At 33.0% G+C, this 21,643-nt stretch overlaps 3 protein-coding genes across 4 annotated transcripts; 1 reads left to right on the plus strand and 2 right to left on the minus strand.

Annotated features, from left to right (window-relative positions):
- Positions 1–1,373: 1,373 nt before the first annotated feature.
- On the minus strand, positions 1,374–6,588 carry LOC117907226 (probable protein S-acyltransferase 14). 2 transcript variants are annotated; one of them, XM_034820691.1, is made up of 7 exons: positions 6,258–6,588; positions 5,405–5,651; positions 5,208–5,299; positions 4,245–4,368; positions 4,079–4,164; positions 3,893–3,958; positions 1,374–2,050 (listed from the first exon to the last, which is right to left on the minus strand). In XM_034820691.1, exons 1-7 carry the CDS (start codon positions 6,444–6,446, stop codon positions 1,856–1,858), a joined length of 999 nt encoding a protein of 332 aa, XP_034676582.1. In that variant the 5' UTR covers positions 6,447–6,588; the 3' UTR covers positions 1,374–1,855. The 2 variants fall into 2 exon arrangements, with proteins under 2 accessions (XP_034676582.1, XP_034676591.1); XM_034820700.1 differs by having other exon boundaries at positions 1,374–1,984; positions 6,258–6,585.
- A 6,129-nt stretch (positions 6,589–12,717) lies between these two features.
- On the plus strand, positions 12,718–14,709 carry LOC117906068 (IRK-interacting protein-like). The gene is made up of 2 exons (XM_034819017.1): positions 12,718–12,856; positions 13,003–14,709. The coding sequence occupies exons 1-2, from the start codon at positions 12,764–12,766 to the stop codon at positions 14,350–14,352; spliced, it is 1,443 nt and encodes a 480-aa protein (XP_034674908.1). The 5' UTR covers positions 12,718–12,763; the 3' UTR covers positions 14,353–14,709.
- Positions 14,710–18,019: 3,310 nt separating this feature from the next.
- LOC117929023 (deoxyribodipyrimidine photo-lyase-like) lies at positions 18,020–19,805 on the minus strand. The gene is made up of 3 exons (XM_034849213.1): positions 19,143–19,805; positions 18,981–19,052; positions 18,020–18,727 (listed from the first exon to the last, which is right to left on the minus strand). The coding sequence occupies exons 1-3, from the start codon at positions 19,221–19,223 to the stop codon at positions 18,554–18,556; spliced, it is 327 nt and encodes a 108-aa protein (XP_034705104.1). The 5' UTR covers positions 19,224–19,805; the 3' UTR covers positions 18,020–18,553.
- Between the last annotated feature and the right edge of the window lie 1,838 nt (positions 19,806–21,643).

Genomic DNA, 21,643 nt, shown 5'->3' on the forward strand with positions numbered 1-21,643 from the left:
CAATTATAATATCATCTTTATAAGTCTCATGTTTTATCTATCTAAAAATAAATTAATTCTCAATTATAATGCACCATAAGGCCAAACTCATTACAAAATTATTTTTTAAGACATAATTTTTATAGAGTTGATATATCTATACTTTGCAATGTTGCTCCTGTGTAGCTTGGATAGATTGACCCAATCCAACCTTATGTTTGGATTTGGACAATCATTTTTAATGTTTTGGCTTAGGGTTAAGTTTTTTCAATTAGAACTTAATTTGAGTTTTGCTTGAGATAAGAGTCTGATTTAATATTTTTATAATATTTATCATACATATTATTCTATATAATAATATTTATTTTTTTCTATTTAAAAAATATATCAAATTATATTATATCACATATTTTATTTTTTTAAATATATAAATTTATGTTTATTTTTTTGTTACTATCTTAAAATTTTGTCCCTTTAAAAAAATATATTATAAATAGATTTTGAATTATATAACTAACTAGCTTGAATCTAACCTGACCAACCCAAATCCAACTTGAACAACCTGAACTCAACATAAACTTTGAAAAATAAGATTAAATTGAACTTGAGTTAAAGTTTGGGTTAGATTGAACTTGGGTTGATTGTTTCTTAATTCGAATTAGGCTTCGCTTAATTCCTTCTTCTATAAACCAATTTTTTTTTTCATTTTTTATACAATATATATATAAATTTAGAGTGTTTGATATTGATTTTAAGAAGTGTTTATAACATTTTTAATACTTGAAAGATAAAAATTTTAAAGTATTAAAAATGTTAAAAATGTTAAAAATACTTCATAAAATCACTACCAAACGCATTCTTAATTATACACGATTTTAAATAGTTCTCACTATATTTTTTTGTATAATTTATGATAAATCAAATAAAAAGAAATTGAGAAGTTTTATTTCTAGAGGTTGTCAAACACAAATATGGATTATATACCCTTTTTTTCCCCCTTAATTTAAAGAGTAAAAGAGAAATGTATAAAAAGTTTCAAATAAAAATAAATAAAAATTGAAAAGATGCGAAGTTTTGTTGGAACGGCAAACACAAGCATCTTTCATATAAGCTTATGAGAAGCAACAACTTTTACAGTATGGAACAATCCTTATCCCTAAAATATACTCAATGCTTCACACTTTTGAAAACCATCTGTTTTTCAATGAGGCTGTTCAAAATGGCTGCCCTGTTTCAAGAAAATGCCATCTTGCAGTAGTATCATAAGACCATTTTGGTGAAACCAGAGGAATATCAGTAACTCAAACAGTCCTGCATCCAGGGATGTCTTATAAAGCATTTTCAGGAAACCATGTTCAGATTTGGAGTTACCCTGTCATGATTAAAGAACACTGTTGAATGAATCAGTAGTATGGTCCCAACGGGATCATATTCATCATGTCAATGGTCACAAAGATTTATATCAATGAATCATAGGCATCACTTTACAAGGATAATTAACCATGATAAGTGAAAACATCACTACAGGCAATTATATCTAAAAGTGGTAAAACGCACACAAATGAAGCTATGCATCCCTTTAAGATTCCCCAAAATCTGCAAGAGTACAACTTGGAACTAGAACATCACAAGCCATTTCTCATTCTTCTTAATTTATACTTCACAGCTTCAGCTGCTCCTCAGAGAGGAGTGAGGAATCTACTACAGTGCTAAAGCTTCTCTCAAGTGGGTGACGGTATTAGTGAAGCCTCTGTCCAAATTTGCAGGGCAGCATCAGTTTGAGGGAAAGGACTGCATAGTTTGGTTTCCCGGATATTCTTGTAAGTGGTAAAGGGAACCAGAATTCATTATCTTTGTTGCCAACTATGACATGTAGCTAAAACTGCTGGAGAGCATCCAAGTTGGGTCTTGATGGGTACTCAAGACCCTGGAGTTCTGGCATCCGTATAATGTCCTCTTCTGAATATGCAGGGATCAACCAGAATCTCTTGTCCATCCCAAACACCTGGTATGAAAGAGTAGACTCATTGTCACGAGTAACAATATTTTCTCCATGCAAGATTTCCACAATCTGTGTTATTATGTGACCAACTTTAATTTGATTACTCAAGAATACATAATTAATATAGACAAGCTATTCAAGTCAAGAGCTAGGACACCGGTTCTTCCACACACACGTGTGTATGTGTATATGATTCTTTGAATTATTTATATTTGTTCATGGAATGGTGGGACATTGAGTTGTTTGGAAGGAGACTAACCAGGAAGTTTTCTTAGATAATCATAGGAATTTGTTCATACTCAGTAACTTAAGATTAATCGGTAAAGTTGGTCTGCTATGCCACCTATGGTTCCCGGGTTCTTTGTTGCTTGTAGTAGGAAAGCTTTACTCCCCTGGGATAAGTTGATCAGTTAAGTGGCCTTTTGTACAGGAGTTTATCAAGCAACCATAATCATCTTTCTTCAGGTATTCATATACAAAGTGGTTGGATCTTGGATGAATGCTTTCAAGATATCAAAGATTCAGAGGCCAACTGTTTCTACATGACCATTAGATATTACCTAATCAAGTTGACTCAGTTTTGATTCATGAATTTAATGTTACTAAATGAGGTTTAATTAAAGATTATAAGATGGCACCTTAATTGTTTTACAGTATGTTCAGATTCTCAGATTACTATGAATTGTTTCAATGGGATTATGCATTGAAAGTTGAGCTGGTTATGGCACCCTCATCAGAAGACCTTTCACAGGATTGTTCCTAAAGGCTTATTCTGTATTTGTTTATAGGGAGGGCAATGCTGATGCAGATTAATTTCTTGAAAATGTATTGCAATATTCAATGATAAATCTAGTTGTTAAATTCTTCTTTTAAGCTTAAATATATTGCAATGGATGATGCTACAGATGTGTTTATGATAGGATGTAAAAGATTCTCTCTTTATGAAGTGTTTCCTTTCCTTTTCTTTTCAAAAAAATATTTGAAAATTTGTATTTATTGAAAACAAGAAATAAGTAGGAATTTTTTATGGCCTGGGAAAAATGAGTAGGGAAGACAATTATGATGGCTACGATTCTAGAAATGGATTTGTTTCAAACCATTCTCAGCACTTGAAGGCATGGTGCATAATGTTGATCTAAAGCAAATGCAACGACGAAAGTTATTTATACTTAAGAGCATACACCAGGTTCAGAAATCAACTAAAAAACTACATGGTCGAATTTATCATTCCTTACTTTCTTGCTGCACATTAGTAATCAAGCAGCATGTTCAAACTATATCAGTTTTTTATCTATAAATTGCATTTCAGCTTACCGGTGCAATCATGCAAAATGATATTTCATTATAGGAGGTGGATCTAATTCTCAGATGTACGAATAGTTACTGATTGGAACTCTCTCACTGTTTACCCTAGAGCGCTAATTTAAAGGATTGTAACCATCAATGTGAATTAAATCAGTGAAGAGAAGAATATACACATGAACCCCAATGAAGGGTGTTTTGAAGATGAGAGGACCAAATAGAGCAATTAAATTGACATGAACAAGAATTATTTTGCAATCTATAAACCAAGACTTCAGGTACTGCCTTCTCAATTTTTAACTCTGGATAAACTCCAGCAATGGTGGAAGCGGAATTGCTTACCAACGAGTATAGACTCAAGGTATAAAATGTATATTTTTTATTTTTGGCATAAAACAGAAACCAAATTGCCCCACTTTGTAGATCAGGGAAAGGAAAAATATGACACACAGCACCTCCTAAAGAGACTTAAGCCTAGGATTTTTTCTTTGTCTATTTGATAGTTTCCTTAGGTGTATCTTGTGAAAATCACATAAAATTTATAGCAAACAAATTAAATGAAATGGGAACAAATTGGCAATAATGTAACATGTTAAAAAAAACTGTAACCTGTTCAAAGTTTTTCTTTCGACCAATGTCATAACGCCATGTAGAGGTGCGCTTCTTCTCAAATGCCTAATAAAACCAACATTGAGCAATCAAAAACAAAACATCAGACAAAAATAGAAAAGGAGTTCAAAGTCAGCCCTATTCATATGGGGAAAAAACAAGTATATAGTTAACGGAAGGCCTCACCTCAATGGTTGTGGTATTGGCTGCTACCAATGATATGTGCATGATCAGAAAGCCCAGTACACTCAACGCAAATGCCAAATTCAAAACTGAATGGATCAACCAACAATATTTATGAGTCAGGGACAAAACAATAAAATCAATAAAGGAAAAGGTGGTGAAGACCTACCAAAAGTAAGAAAAGTGGCTGCAATGGTGCCTGGTGTTCCAGGTATCTCTCCATCAGAAAAGAATGCTATGAAATGAGGCAATAGCGATAAAGTGACAAGAGTTGTCTCAAGAAATGTGTAAAACTGCATCAAGATTAAGAAAAAAATAATAATAACACTCAGGTATGTTGTTCAATAGTACAAGGATTCTTTCATGTGCCCTATAGCACTTCCAATACAAAATCAGCTGAATAACATTAAATAACAATATACTTGGGTCAACACATGCAAAGAGAACTTGTAGATAGAAAACAATGAGCAGAGAATTTTTACTGAAAACTTTGTTATTGGAAAAGAACTTTCAACTCACTACAAATGCATGAGCACAATAGTATTACATTCAATAGTATTGCAGAATTTTCATATTTATTTGGGAACAAAGGTTTAGAATGGATGCATGTTCTTAACAGAAACGCCATTTAACACTCTTTCCATTCACACCTTTTGAAGCACACTTTAAGGTAGTTTCTTCAAATGGTTTCCTATAATTCTATGTTATGTTCCTAGGCTAGATATATGAGGTTCAGGGATCTAATTCCTGAGAAAGCACGGGATCCAGAAATTAAAATTAAGAGTTGTAGTAACCCAAAGTTCATGTGTCAATGAACTCAAGCAACATCATCTCAGGCATGTGACTCCCCCTAAAGGGAACAATTTAGTCTGCTCCTTACTTCAGCTATGGTTCATGCTTTATTTTTTTTCACCTTCTATTTTCTATTCAACAAGATAAACATATAGTACTGAACAGTGAAACATTGGTGCTCAGAAACAAACAGATAAACGCCAGAACCCCATTCAGTTTGAAATTATGCATCTCCATGCTCACAATCTTACATGCACCAATCAAACTAAGCATCAGATGAATGCAAGCATTTCCATGATCACTGAAAGACTTAAAAGATAGAGTAGTTTGATAAACATACCAAGAAAAGAAGGAAATACTTGTAGTTCTTTGCCCCAACGCAATTGACAACCCACACACAGTGATGGTCCATTTTCAATATGCATCTCCCACCTAAAACCCATCAATTTCTTGCTTTAACAATCCAATGGCGATAAAAGAACCTTAAAACAAAAGGCGATGAAGCTTTGGTAAGAAGTATAGAAACAAAGAACTCACAAACAGAGCAGTGATGGCACCGGGGTGGTTTAAATAGGTTGCACTTCCGACAAAACCGGACTGCTTCACTTGCTGGGTTAGCAACCATATTTTCCTGGTCCACACCTAAGCCTACACCAGTATGTTCTGAACCCAGCAGTGGATCAACATCTCCTTTCTCCTCGTCCACCATGGGCTTCCAATTCAGTGGAACACCACCCGGATCCGTGGAAACAACAGAAAAGTAGCTCCACAGCAGCATCACCAACTACATTATCAAATTTGCTGAAAGTCAGTATTATTTGTTTTCAGCGCCTATCAATGACCGACCTTTTCATGTGTGCTGAAAATGGGGAAAAAGCAACCTTCCCTAAACGCCCACCATTCATTTTCTTTTCCCAAACACAATTGATTGCAGACAAGGAACAAAAAATTTCCATTATAACTTCAAAGTACTCTACTTTAAGCAATGTGATTTCTGATACTCTGTCGAAAAGTAGGAGTCCCAAATTTTGTCAAGCAAGAGGGCACGACTCAGAGTCAACCCCAATCCAATTAATACCCCAAATCAAGCTAGCTAAAATCTTAAACACTAGTTAAACTATAGGGCAAAAGAGAAAAGGAACTAAAAAGTTTTAGATTTTTCCTCACTACAAACCCCAGAAAATAAAACTTCCGATTGATTGAGTCAGAGGTCCATTTTCTGAAAACCAAAATAACAGAATCCACTCAAAAGATTCTTCCCCTTCCCCTTTTTCTCGCCAACAAAGCACGAATAAGAAAGAAAAAACATCGACCCAAATAAAATCAAAGCAAGCCATGACAAAATACAACACCAAAACGGAAAAACAGTAACCGAAAAAAGTAACTTTACCAAAGAATGAAACAGCAACAAGACTGCAAGAGCAATGAGCAAATCAAGGTCACCATGAAAGAGAGAAGGGCCGTAATTGACAACAACCAGAGCATAATAGGTGACACCCACGACGCCCAGGACCATGAAGATCATGACAGAGCCGAGGCCACGCAGTGCCGTACAGAATTTGAAGACGTTCCACGCCATTGCAGCTCCAGATCTCTCTTCTCTCCAGCTGGATACTCTTTTCTTGATCCCTCCTATCTGGTGACCGTCAATAAAAGGAAAGCAGGAGTGCGCGGACACGAGATAACCTGGAAAATCTACTCGAAATAAGCGTGTCCTTGCGGGTTCAGGCGAGGAAAAATATATTATGAATTTTGTTGTATATCATTTAAATCGCTATTTAGGAGTTGTTGTTTTCTATATCATTTTTCTTTTTTCCTTGACAAAAAGAAATATGTTTTACAATAAAAAATATTTGATTTTTATTTTTGGTTCTTAAAAATAAAAATTACGTATCATTAAATAACATATTTTTTATTTTTTGTTCTTAAAAATATAAAATACTATGTCTTAATAAAATATTTTTTTAGTTATTTTTCGTTGTTTTCACTTACTTACTAAAATTCTTTTAAAAAATAATTATAAAAATATGTAAAATAATTAAAAATAAAATATTGTATATAAAATTTATTTAAAAATACTAAAAACAAGTTAAAAATATTTTAAAATTTTAAAAAACTTTTACTTCATAAAAATTAAAGAACAACTTTCAAAATTTATATTTTAGAATTATTTTAAAAAATAATTACCAAATAGCCTTTAGGGTTTGTTTGATAACCATTTTTTAAAATAGTTTTATATTTTTCATAACAAAAAACACAAGAAACATGTTTGATAACCAAAAACCATTTAAAATTTTTTTTTCTTAAAAAATAAGGTGTTTTTATAAAATATTTTTTAGTTATCTTATATTATTTTCACTTGTTTTTTCCAATATTGTTAAAAAAATAATTATATAAACATGTAGAACGATTACAAATAAAATATTACATGTAAAAATTATTTTTAAAACATATTTAAAAATATTAAAATTATGTTATAAATATTTTAGGTTTCTAAACAATTTATATATACATAACTGATTAACCTTTCATAGCCAAACCCTTAGGAATCCTTCATGGGACCCAAATCTTAGGTGCTAACCGTCCTTCAACAACTAACCTGAGATAAATTCAAGGTATCAACCATTACTAAATAGACCCTTACTTATAGCATATACACAAAATGATAAATACATGTTAAATTATTTCAAAATTTATCATTTCCAAATTCAGCCAAATTACTATTTGGAATTGGAATAATTGGCTTCTCAAGCATGTGCTTTGATTTGAATCTCAACATGAAAAATAAAAAATAATCTTAGTATTCTTGTTATGAACAATTGTATATATATATATATATATATATATATATATATATATATATATACACGTATTTTTTTTTTCTAGAAAAAAAAGTGTCTATATATACGAAAATTTCCGGTTCATTAGTTCATCAAAATAATAATAACTAACAAAAAAATGTCCTATGTGTTAGCTTTTTTCCTGTGTGGTCATATATAATCATATTTGTGTAAATATTATTTAAGGGTATCAATTTGATAGGTAGGTGAATCAATTAATTGGACATTCAAAAATCTTATGTATGAAAAACTCAAATTATAAATGGGAAGTTAGAAATTTTAATTTATATGAATGTGGTGTTACAACTTTTGTAACCTTATCATTATGAAATTTATTTTGTACATTATGTTTATGAGTAATTGATGAAAATGGAAAAGTATAATCTATGCAATTATAGAGATGCATTCAAGTTAATAAGCCACCATTACCCATTAATTTGTACATAATGGGTGTAAATAATGAGTATAACTTTCATATAGTATTTGATAAGAAGACTAAGGTGGTGTTTGTTTTTTAACTTAATTCTAAATAAAACTTTAATGCTTAATAATGTTAAATGTTAGGTTGTTTGTTTTTGTAATATTTTATTTTTATTAAGTATTAAAAAATAAAGAGAAAACAAATATGTTATTTTTTTCATTTAGTAAAAAGTTTATAATAAGTCATGAAAAAATAGAAAAACAAACAACCTAAGAAAACAAATAATAAAAAAAATAAACACCACCTAAGAGATGTATAACTTTTTATAAGTTAAGGTCTCAAATCACACTCTCATTCTTATGTCATTTTATTGTTTATTTTTAATAACATACATTACACAAGTGACATATCCACCATATGAGAGTAGTGAGTTGAAGACCTTGACAATACAATTCATAAGGTGACTTAATCTCACTTCAAAAGTGTTATTGGTATCATGAATCAATGTAAAAATATGATCATTATTTTAATATTTACATTTATTTTGTTTTATGCATCCAAATCTGTTTTTTAAAAATAATTATTTTTGCCTAAAGTTTATAAAAGTTTGGTTAACACTATCTTCTAAGTTTCTAATTTATATGTTTTTATTTTTTACACACAGTTCACAATTCGTAATGTATGTTTAAAGTGATTTAATTGAAACTCTAATTTTTAATGCATAACCTTAAAATGACGATAAATTAACCATATCTTTACGTGTTCTTTGAGGTGTAAATTGAGATACAATCTCCTTATTTATTAAATAAGTTTAAATTCATAAAAATAAATATAATCTCATTTTCTATAGTATTGAAGATACTTGGAGCTTGTTTACGGTGATTATAAAAACGTTTATAATTTTTATAATATTTGAAATTTTTTATTATTTACCTATTAAAAATGTTTTTTACAATCAAATCGCATTCTCAATATGTATATATATTTTTTGTTTTTCTATTTTATTAAAAGACAGGCATAGTAAAGGCTAAAAGATTAGGCCAGTGATAATTTAAAGGGTTGTGTACTTATGACACCAAAATAAGATAAAAAAATTAAAGTAAGAAATTAAACATTTCTTACTTACGTGCTAATCATTCTATTAACTATACTTTTTATAAGACATTTATACTAAAGTTTATAAGTTGTGAGTATTTAAGATCATAAATGACTTATAAGCACAATTTAAGATCATATCTATTCGTTAATAATATCTATCATCACTATGATTTTTATATAATATGATGAAAAATATTATCAATTATGATATATATATATATATATATATATATATATATATATATATAGTTTACATAAAATATATGAAAAATAAATTTATTTGTAGTTGGCTTTGTAGGGTATATAATTATTTTAATTATGTTTAAAAAAATGTATCTTAAAGTATCAAATAATTTTCAACAATAAATTGTATGTGTGTAAAATGTTTGATTATAGAAAAAATGGGTTTAAGATATTTCAGGGTAAGTTTGATTTTTAGAAAATTTGAAAGAAAATTAGGGGGGGATGAAGATTTAAAATTAATAAATTATTTTTATATCATATTTAAAACTTGTTTCATATATATATATATATATATATATATTATATATATATATATATATATATATATATTATTTTTTCCCTCTTTCCTATTAAAAAAATACTTTTGAAGAACCAAATATAGCTATTGTTTCTCAATAATATTATAAGTCCGGTCCAGCCCAAGTTTCCAGGTAAACATGGCTTTCGTTTAGCTACAGTACATGGGCTGGGCTATAACTGGAGGCCCACCGATTTTCAATCCATCCAAGTTGCAGTAAGCCCAATATGGGCTCTAATCCGAGTATACAAAAGATCTCACTTCACTAAAACTTGACAACTCCAACGTGGTCCTCCCTGGGCTCCCTGGGCCCCTTCCCCCAACTTAAACACCACAAACTTCACTCCTGTCCGTCAGCTTCAACCTACATCGCTACCGTATCATAATTAGGGTATAGTAAAGAAAAATTAGAGTTTTTATTTTAAAAATGTGGTGACTCAAATGTTGGTTCGCCGTGAGAATGATAGGAGTTTTTGTAAATTTATAATTAATGAGGGGGCCGGTGTACGTCTGCGTCAGTAAATGAAGTATTGAAGTGTGACCATGGACGTATGGTGGCTGAACGCCATTTGATTCACGCCGATTGCCATTTGCTGACCATGCTTTTTCCCTTTTCTTCCAGCACACACTACAATATAAGCCTCCACTGTCAAATCCAATGCAGCTGCACATTAATGACCCAACACCACTTTCCCATTTCAGACACTTTTTCTTCTTTTTGCAAAAAAATTATATAACTTCCAAAAAATTGACTTAAAACTTTATTTATTGGCCTCAACAGCTACCATACCACAACTTTAATATTAAATTTTAAATTTCAATATAAAATCTAAAAAAGTATAATATATACTACACAATTTGATGTTTAGATAGATCTAAACATTCATTTGATTTAGATTAAGTTTTTTCAACCGATCGACTTTTGGATTAAAATCTGAATAACTGGATACCCTTACAAATTACATTCTTAGACACGTGTGCAAGGAAAATTTAATAGCAAAGATGAAGCTTGTCTTGAGTATTGGCCTGATATCTAGGCCCTAGGCGTGGTGAGCATGGACTGCGCAGGCCGCGTCCGTGCCTGGTGGACTGTGCGGGGAATTTGTCCGGTGGTGGCCGGGACGATGCAGCCATTAGAGTAGGTTCAGGTGCGGGGTAATGCCTAAAACCAAAACTAACGCAGTGAGGAAGAACCAATGGGAAGGAGATGAGGGTGGAGAGGGTGGGGGACACGTGCACGTGATCCAAGGAAGGACACGGGTCAAATGCAAAGCCGTGCTGGCACAAAAAACCAGAGGACCACTTCAATGGACTCCCTGCCCATTGTCTCATTTATGAAGTTCACATGCATTTCTCTCCATCTCTTTTCTTGCTGGGTCGGCCCTATCTGCGGAATTTATTAGTGGTAGTTGGGGGCTTTCAGAGGAGAATTCATGGAAGCCATAAATGCCACAACCCAACTCCAAACACTCCCATTAATGCTTGAGACTGACTCATTCTCCCGTTTCACAATGCCTTCGGTTGGAAAAATACGTTATATTCCCACCCCCAAAAATCCTGCCACTGAATCACCGCTCTCGATCTGTCAGACTGTCATCTTCTCCCTCCTTCAAATTCATTTCAGATTGACCACTCTTTACTCTTTAGATTTTATTTTATTTTTAAATATCCTTCTCTAATTTTTTATAAAGGAAAATGTTTGCTAATTAATATAAATTTCTTTTTAGAAGTGAAAAATAAAATATTTTAAGAATTTAATAATTCTATTTAGTTTTGAAATAATTTGTGAAATTGAATCACATTGTAATGTTTTATGCTTTTAAATTAAAATTATTTGCATTAAAATTTGTTGCGCATTCAAAAGCTAAATAATATGAGTCGCAAACTTCCAATTAAGGGCATTTTATGGAAGCGGTTAAATGAAAGTTATTTAGACAGTGCGTTCCACATTTGGCTGATGGAGATTTTAGGTACACCTGCTGGAAAGGAAATATTCATTAGCCATTATTGCAAATTGTTACTTTCCCTTCTCAGGAACACTTATTTAATGAGCTGTTTGGATTTTGTCAGAAGTTGCAGAGTCACCATTACAAATACCTTCGCCCCTCCTTATCCTTCCTCCCTAAATTTTCAAGCGCTGGATGATTTCTATTTTTTAAATAAAGTGCCAGAAATCCCTGTTTAAAAGGGGCAACTTTTCATGTCTACAGCTTTATGAACTTTTTTAAACATTACAGTGTAGTGTGTACAGACTAGGGACAGAATTGAAGACTAGCGCACGGTGGACCCAACATCATCAGACGGCTCAGAATTTGTTCATTTCCCGGCAGTTCTAGGTTGGAAACGGCTCCTATATGAAAAAGAGTTGACTCCGGAAAAGGATTACCATTAGAAGATATGAGTCTGACCTACAATTGCAAATCAATGAATAAACAAACTCTAGCTAAACGCCACTGTGCAGAGGTGGTCCTAGAGCGACCTTAACCCCGTCTTGCCTTGTGAACTCAATATCAGGTCCCTGTTTAGGTCATAATGACCCTCGTATCCATATGGGCCCACCACTTGGGGCCCACTGCTCCCTATCATGTCCTTTTATTATTATTATTTTATTTTGACTCGATTTAAAATATTGACGATATGGAATTTTAAATTTGAGAAATATAATTATCACATAAAATAAAAAAAGGTATTGTACAGAAACGGTGTAATACACAGAGGTGAGGTCTGAGCCTCTGAGGAGATTCTAAAAGATCGATGACGTGGGATGATCAGGATCCACTATGGGTTTATGGATCAGAAGGCCGGGATGCCTACCGTGCCTGTGATTTATGGTCATGATTACAAGACGACGAAAATGCAACCGAAGAAAAGGAAAGAAAGTGACAAGTGTGAATTTCTACGTAAATAACTGAGAATACAGGCTACAGAGGTTTTAAAAAGAAAAGCTACGTATGCAGATGAAACCAATAAGATAAAATTTGATAGATAATTGAACCATGGCTCCATCATCTTCTTCTTCTTCTCCGTCTTCCTCTAGAGCCTCCCCTTCGCGCCCTCCGCCCTCTCCCCGGTCTCCTCACTTCACTCCTGTAAGTATAACCCCTGACCCCTGACTCCTTGTTTGTTTCTCGGGAAAACAATTTCAGGCATTTTTATGTTTTTTTTTTATTTATTGGAAAACAAGTGGGGCTAAACTTAGGATTTTGGTTTTTGATTCTTCGTTTATCGTCTGCAGATTCAAGAGTGCGAAAGGGAAGAACAAGAAGACGAAGTGACTCCAAGTTCTTGTACAGACAAAGGAGACCCTTCAAAACACCATCCGACGCCCATCCATAAATCTGACAAAAATGGAAAACAGTCTACCAGAAAACGTACGGATTCGGACAGTCTTTCCGAAGACGACCGTGCGGTCTCTTGCAATAAGTGTCGGCCAAGCGCCCGGGAAAAGATCTCCGTGGTTCCCCTGGACAACGTCGGCATGAATCGGAACTCGTCGTCGCTCGCAAGCCCCAACGGTATCTTCAAATCGATACTCTCGTCGTTTACAAGGAAGAGTCCGAGGACGTCAGATACATCGTGGACGGCAAGAGAAGAGCACTGGAAGATCGCCGTGGCGGAGCTCTCCCACAAGCTCATTCAAGCTACGAGGAAGAGAGACGAAGCTCTCCTCGAAGCTTCTCGGCTCAAGTACTCCATGGCTGAATTGGAGAAAAAGCTGAACAAGCTCGAAGTCTACTGCCACAATTTAAAGTCGGGACTTGACGTTTGCAGCGGCAATTCACCGTACCGGCCAAGGAAAGATCAACAAATCGAAGCGAATCATTTCAAAATTCGCGATCACGATAAGGTGATCGAACATTTCTTGGTAGCAGTATCAGAAGCCCGCTCTTCGATTCGACTCCTCAGCCGATCGCTCACTTTGCAACTCCGGCAAATTGGAGGTAAAGTCTACGAGAGAATATCACTCCTCCTTCAACCTTACGATGTAAAACTTTCGCTCTCCAAGAACCCTAGAACCCTCCTCGTCTACCTAGAAGCTTTGCTGAGCAAGGCCTTCTTCGAAGACTTCGAGTCGGTTGGATTCCAGAAGAATGCTTCCAATCAAATTCTAAACCCAATAGAACGATGCGAAGCGAACTACGCGTCATTCAACATTCTACAAGGGCTAACATGGGATGAAGTGTTGAACAAAGGAACGAGGCACTTCAGCGAGGAGTTCAGTAAATTCTGTGACAGGAAGATGAGTGAGATCGTGGCTATGCTGGCTTGGAACCGTGCTTGGACTGAGCCGCTGCTACAGGCGTTCTTCTCAGCCTCCAAGAGCGTGTGGCTGGTGCACCTTCTGGCCATGTCGGTGCACCCGAGCTTGCCAATCTTTAGAGTTGAGACTGGGACGAAGTTTGACACTGTGTACATGGACGACATGGGTGGAGACAAGGCTCGGAGGCTGGTCCCAGCCATGGTCCGGATCATGGTGGCACCGGGGTTCTATGTTTATGGCAACGTGGTCAAGTGCAAGGTCCTGTGCAGGTACTTTAATGATAATAATCAAGACAGGGGTGTGCCCTTAACCCCTACAATTTAGTTACAACTTTTTGGGTTCTTGTGATAATTTTGATGTTGGTTACCGTTATTCTATAACATGGTTATGGTTATGGTTATGTTTATGGTGATGATGTGAAATTGGTGCGTTCGGGATTTGGGATTCTTAGGTCAAAGCAGGATTTGGCATTTTCTTGTTCCCTTTGTTTTATTCTCTGTTTGGTCCACTCTGGTCTCTTTTGTCTCTTCCATTCCCTTTTTCCTCTAGGGCTTAGCCCAACTTGCATAGCTAGCAATGATCCATTGAGATAACGTTTTCTCATTGGATATGGATGATGGGTATGTATATACTCTCGTGAATGAGATTTGGAACTTCCATAATTTGATTTACTATTGTTTTTGTTATGGGTGCCGCTTGTCTCTGTTGGCATTCGGCCGAGTGCCAACCCACCATGTAAGGTTCAGCCGAAACGTCCTGCCCATGCTGTACAAGGAGGCATTGTATTGTGTCTTTTGACAAGGACTGGTTGTGCATGGGCACATGCGTTGTGGTAGCTGTGGGTTCTACACAAGTTTTACCATAAGCTAGTACGACAAGAGGTTGAATCCCGATCCTGATGACTAGTCCCAACAGGTTGGTACACTCACAACTTCTCCCATAAATTCAGTTGGAGTCTGTCATCTTTTATTTTTATCTTTTTGTCATTTGGGAAAATTGTCACTTGTCCCTTCACCCTACAAGCAACCTGCAAATTTAGATTCATTCATATGCATCTAAATGAATCAAGGTCCTGAACACCGCAGAGTGCACCATTGTATTAAAAGAAATGCAAGTGGTCTATGGACTATGGACGATCGTGGTTCTCTATGGATCGACATTGCAGCACCAGTATATAGCCAGTTGGTTGTAATTCCGACCCAGAACCAGCTGATTGTTGTTGATGTTTGGGAGGGACTGGGCTGTCAAAGCATGAAATTGGTTGCCATGTATGGTCGCAGGTCGTGAGGAAGCAGCATACGTCAAGGCATTTTCGCTAATCCATGACATATGCACTTGGAACTTCCTTGGGTTTGGGTAGAGTCGCACATGTGATAGGCTTGGGCCTCAGACTATTGGATGAACTAGACCCAAAGACTGACGCGGAGCTGTTGAAATTTGAAAATGTCAAAGTCGGCCCCGTGGAATGCCCAATAGACGTCTTTGAACAGACATCTCATAGGTTGATAATAAGCCCAAAAGCCCTCTCTGTCTCACATTCAAATTAAGACAAAAATGATTCAACTTCTAGGAATTTGGCACTTGAAAACAGGAGCAAGAGAAGACTCAAGAAAATGCACGGAACTCCATGAAGTGACCCATCCTTCAGAATGCAGACAAATTGCAAATTGCAACTTAATAAAATGGTTCTTACAACATATATAAAATTTATATAAATATTTTGCTTTTAAAAGTTTATAATTTTCCTCTAAACCCCACTTATTTTTGTAAAAAACCCTATAATTATAAATATTATCTATTTTAAACTCAAAAATATTAACAGTTTTAAAATACAGAGACTCTTATATAAATCTGATGGGGAAGGTTATAAATATCATCCACTTGTTGTTAGGTGAAAAGATAAACTACCAATTTATTCATTTTTATCTTAATATTTTATTTGCTCAAACATTTAAAAGTAGTAGAGAATTGAATGATAAATATGATAAATACTAAAATAATAATAAATAAATAAAATAAATGCATATGTAAATGATTTTTATTTTCTAATTTATTATTCTATTTCCATATTTGTTTAACCTTCTTTTCTACATATTTATTTAATATATATTTTTTTTATAAAAATTTTAAATAATTTATTTACTTATTAATTATTATAAATCTTTAATTGTCTTTAATTTCTTTTCACAAATAAACAAACTATAAAAATACGAAGTCTCCTATACCATATATCAAATAATTTCTTTATATTTTCCAATTAGAATATATTCTTTAAAAAGACTTTTCTATTATTACCTATATTTAATAAATTTAAATAATTAATTTTTATATGAAATATTCTTTCTTCTGCATTTTCTTCCATTTATATTTATTTGTGATAATATAAACATAAGATGTTGTGATGACTAGTCAAATCAAGAATTTCAGGGACATGCACACACCTTCCCAACGATATTTTTACAACGTTATCCTGATTTTTAATTATTAACAAAATAAAAATAATTAATATTTGGGATTTTAGATGCGTACGAAGGTGACAATGGATGCAAATACAAATGCAATCTCAAATACGATGACTATTATAGTACGATCGTTATAGTTGTAGAAAATCTGAAAAAGAGACTGCTAGTGTTACAGCAGACATTACCTTCTTAAGAACAATCATATATGACACTAGCATACATGTTTTTATCTTATGGTAAAAAGGAGGTCTAAAAGAAGGTAGTCATGAATTCAATATCAACAAATATTTCATAGTGAAGGGTGGTTTGCTATAGGTAATGTTTAATTATTAATTTATGTATAAAAATTAGTAAAATAATAAAATATTTAGCTTTAGCATGTTGATAAAATTAAATAATAAAATTTTTCTTCAATTATGAATATATCTTCATACGTAAATCTTATAGATGTTTTATTTAATAAAATAAAAAATATTTTATATACTTATATTATTCTTACCATGATTTATTTTAATAATATCAAAGATTAAAAAAAAATATTACTATGTTTGTAATTATTTACATATTCTTAATTTTTATAATTATTTTTAATTTTAATACTATATAAATAATATTTTTATGGAATAATACCGATATCACAATTTGATTCCAGTTGAACTATTGATTCAACCAACAAAATGTGATTCAATAACTTTCTTGATTCAATGACTGAACCAATTCTGAAAACATTGTTGAAAAACTTAAAGCAAAAAGAGAAACTTTGCTTCTTCAATTGTTCCCACTATAAGCACCCAATAGTTGGCCATAGTTTTCAATAAGAGAAATCACATTTTCTTGAGTTTAACCCCTAAGAACAAGATTGCTATTAGAAACCATTTAAACAAACGACATATTGGAGTAACTTAGTTGAATAACAAGATGAGCAAAAAGACCATGTCCAATTGAAATCCAGTTTGCAACAAGGAGTTAGGGTTTAAAACTTCTTGTCATATCCAAGGAAAAAAATGTCGCGATATTTTAACGATATATCGCTGAAATATCGTGTATCGAAGGGTATCGACACGATATTTCATGGATACCACATGGGCTAACTTGCCCTTTGATATATAATATGCAATAAATTTATATATACTTAAACTCATTATATATAAAAAATATTAAAAGAATATTTTAAAGAGCAAATTAATTATAATTATTTTATAATTAAATGCAAAATATTTTAATTAATTACCAAAAATATAAAAATTATATAATTTTCTTCATAATGTTTTTAATATCATTAATAATTAATTAAATATTAAAAAATTATATATATATCATAATTTATTTTATATTGTTTAATACAATTGAATTAAATGGATCATATTTTAATACTAATATATATTTTAAAATTAGACATATTATAATCAAATATTATGTGTAATTTAATAATAAATGTACACTTATAAAATTCATACTCAGTAAATTGGTAAATATGTGAACTTATCAGTCCAAATGGCTAAAGATGCATGACATATTAAATATAAATGTGAGCTTATACAAAAATTCAATCAGAAAAAATGATTTAGAAGGTATAAAGAACAATTTGTTGTACAAGATTTCTTGTAACAGCTTAATAGCCCCATGATATTCACCCTATAAGGCTACCTTACAGATGAATATAAGATAGATAACATATTCTGAACATTATGAGAGATCCTTACACCCAAGCTAAACTAACAGCATATACTAATTCCAAAGCCTAAAGCCATTGTCAGTAACATCCATTTCAATGAAAGATTCACAATTAAGACGAGGTACCATTCTTTTTGCTTGATATAAATACATTTATCAGGGCCATTTTGAAAAATAGTGGTCATTTTTTGTCAGAGCCAAAAGAAGACAACAAAAGCCAATGGTCTCAGAACTGTGGGCTAAGAAAAAATTAGCAGACTCCTTGTCATAAAAACTAATGCCTACATGTTACTAACCTTTTTTTCTGTAGTGTAAGTGATCCACCAGATAGGAAGCATTAAATTTTGTTTTCAGTGGTTCTCCCACATCCACTCTGATTCCTTTAGATTTCAAACGCGGAGTTCTTTTGCTTCCTTACCTAGAGAGCTTTCTGCTTTCCTCTTCTTGGTTTCAGTAACTAGCCTCTTAACATATGCAATGTATCCATCAACATCGAATTTCCTCTTGCAGCCTGCATAGTTCATGTAGCGAATTTTCCCAAATATCTGTCGCTCTTGCCAACCCTGAAAAGAGAGCCAATGACTCAATATTCATGTATCAAAATGGCCAGGGACTTAATTTAGGAAGCCTTGTTTCTTTATTCAAAAAGAAGATAGGATTGCTTTCGATACCTAATATTTATGGTTCATTCTGTTCCTATGGTGCATCATCATCTTACCTCACAGCAGAATTTTAGTAACTTGCTTTGTATTTTCAGTTAAAATAGGTGCATGCTTCTCTACACTGAGAGCCACACACACATAGAAAGAGTCAAACCTGGTCATGAACACCACAGATCGACCACATGCAGCCAACATATCCATTTGGATCCCTCCCATCTATTTCATACTGCATGCAGATGTATTATATGTAAAGAAACTTGCTGAGAGTTAGGGTAACAGCATTCATGGCAGCACCCTGGTATTTCAGTTAACTTACCTTGTCGTTCAAATAAATTGATATTGCAAGGGCTTCTTCAGGTCCTCTGGTCCATTCAAGGATCTTCTTTGCCCAATACATCCTGCAAATGTTTTTTCTCTTTTTTGTTTAAACCCACAAAATATATCTCCAACAAAAAACCTCAAAACTGCAATAAACTACTCTAGTGTAGAAGGCATTAATCAACTATACATTTGGTTTTAATGGCAACAGAATCAAGATCTCGAAAAACTTGGAAACTCAATAATCAAGCTAATGCATCAAATAGTTAAATGTTTCCATAAGTATATTCAAACTATGATGCAATCAAACAGAATGATGTGACACTGTCCAGAACATCACAGCATTGTAATAATAATAATAAAACCAGAACAGATGGTAATCAACCTCACCGAAAAGACAGATTTACAGATGGTCTTCCAAGGGTATTTCCAGAAAGAGTCAAACTTAGGATCAAAGAAAAATTTGATGGTGTAATTACTTATGAAGCCTTAATGTATTGGAGAAATTATTAATTATATAAATCAAAAATTTTTATCTTTATGCTCTTTGTTAAAAATCAATGCAAGAATTCAAAAAGAATTCAAATCTAGTAAAAAGGAGTTAGAATCCTTTTGTGCTCAGTGCATGAATGAAACCCTAACTCCTCCTCTGCATCAAAAAAGAAAAAAGAAAGAAAAAATATCATAAATGTTTAAAATATTATAAAAACCATAAAAGACAATGCACTAAAGAGAAAAATGAGAAACAACAAAAACTAAATTATAAAAAAAAATCTGAATCTAAGACTCCCATAAATGTGGAAAACCAGGACATTTATGTAGGGGGAAATTTGGATTACTCCATTCCCTAGCCCAGGATCAGTTAGGTGTATGCAATCTTCCTAAGGCTCTCTAGATCCTAGCAACAGAAGCAAATAAGCAATAAAAGCCGTTTAGGATCTAGATCTAATCCTTTAGAATCAATTACATCAGATCTAGACATTCTTAGATCAATTCCTGTCAGTATGGAAAGTACCAAATCCATAGAAGATCTTTTATAAACGTAGAGTCTTCCGCTCGATGGTTCTTCCTTGAACCTAGACACAGAGATGGTAGATATCTCATAGAGATTGGAGGTTAAGGTTCTCTCTCTCTAAGTGGACAAGAAGCAAGACTGAAGGTTTAACCATTAAGATGGGGTATTTATAGACTTCCCTTCGGCTTTAGTGACTTGAGCCCACCTTGGGCTTAGGTCACTTAATTTAACCAAAAAAGGATCCTAATTAATTAATTAACAAAATTTGGCTCCAATTAATCCATTAGCTCAATTTAGAGAGTTCGTTCATAAGCTCCTGTGCAACCTTGCATATTTACCAAAGTACCCTTATATACACATGTGAATTAAAAACTCATACAACCCTCATAAACTCTATCATCAAGGAATATGAGCTTGAGCATGGGCTATGTAGATCAATAGGAAAATACCGATTCCCTCAAAATCTAATTCTGAAATTTATTTAATATTCCACTATAAGAGTTCTCCTAAGAAATGTTTTGTTAGTACATTTATTAAGGTATTTACAACATCTTGAAATTGATTATAACAACCTTCTCCCTTTTATATAGATATTATCCACTTAAACTCATTGGGCTCAATAGGCTCTCAAAGCTTAAACACATCTACATAGTTAAAGGAGTTCACAATATATATAGTGTCAAAAATTTCTTCTCCTAACCAATATGGGATATATCACATTCACCCTCCTATGTAGAGATAATGTATTTTTGTATCCCATCGGATTGCAAGGTTACTACAGTAAGGTTAGACAAACAAAGTCTCACATCAAGATTAGGGACCGACTTTAGTACTATTTGTAATGATTCTTTCCTTTTCATGTAGATATTGTCCATTCTGGGCAGAATGGACCCTCACAGCTTTAAAACGCCTCTACACAGTTAAAGGAGAGCACTGCATATGTAATACGAGGAACTTCTTCCCTTAATTGATATGGGATATCACATTGATCTTCTTATTTTACAACATTTAAAATATAATTATGGTCTTGATGATTGAGAATGTTATCCCACCATCATTTTAATTGTCCTGTGAATCTTACAACTAGATGATATGAAATCTCGTGATCTGTATTTTTTCTTACTTTGTAGGCAACAATTGTCATTATCATTTCTTGATGAGTATTAAATATTCGATGTTCACTTTTTCCATATGTATTTCATTCAAATATTCCTTCTCTATCATATTTTGATTAAGTGAAATGACTTCCTTCTTCATGTTGCATGTAAGTAAGAGTTCATCTAGGACAGTAATCTCTTGTTTTAGGTTTTGATTGATAATTATGAATTTTATTGATTTGCAATTCTTCATCAAATTTGAATATATTTTCTAATTCTTCTATGGTTAATTTGAAGGTTTTCTAAGGTATTAGTAGTATTAGAAGAAGGGGTAAATATTTCAATTTTTTCTAATTTTTTAATAAGTTCATTAAGAAGTGGATCAAT

Source organism: Vitis riparia, chromosome 2 (genome assembly GCF_004353265.1).
Source record: "Vitis riparia cultivar Riparia Gloire de Montpellier isolate 1030 chromosome 2, EGFV_Vit.rip_1.0, whole genome shotgun sequence".
In the NCBI taxonomy this organism is placed as follows: domain Eukaryota; kingdom Viridiplantae; phylum Streptophyta; class Magnoliopsida; order Vitales; family Vitaceae; genus Vitis; species Vitis riparia.

Bases quoted from the DNA above. Each gene is read 5' to 3' on its own strand.
- LOC117906068 (XM_034819017.1), top strand. From the start codon at position 12,764: ATGGCTCCATCATCTTCTTCTTCTTCTCCGTCTTCCTCTAGAGCCTCC. The intron at 12,857-13,002 runs GTAAGTATAACC...TATCGTCTGCAG, and splicing joins GGTCTCCTCACTTCACTCCT to ATTCAAGAGTGCGAAAGGGA.
- LOC117929023 (XM_034849213.1), bottom strand. From the start codon at position 19,223: ATGTATTGGGCAAAGAAGATCCTTGAATGGACCAGAGGACCTGAAGAA. The intron at 19,053-19,142 runs GTAAGTTAACTG...ATCTGCATGCAG, and splicing joins CAATTTATTTGAACGACAAG to TATGAAATAGATGGGAGGGA. The intron at 18,728-18,980 runs GTTTGACTCTTT...CTCTCTTTTCAG, and splicing joins TCTGTGGTGTTCATGACCAG to GGTTGGCAAGAGCGACAGAT.
- LOC117907226 (XM_034820691.1), bottom strand. From the start codon at position 6,446: ATGGCGTGGAACGTCTTCAAATTCTGTACGGCACTGCGTGGCCTCGGC. The intron at 5,300-5,404 runs GTGAGTTCTTTG...GATGGGTTTTAG, and splicing joins GTGCCATCACTGCTCTGTTT to GTGGGAGATGCATATTGAAA. The intron at 4,165-4,244 runs GTAGGTCTTCAC...TGATCCATTCAG, and splicing joins AGCCACTTTTCTTACTTTTG to TTTTGAATTTGGCATTTGCG.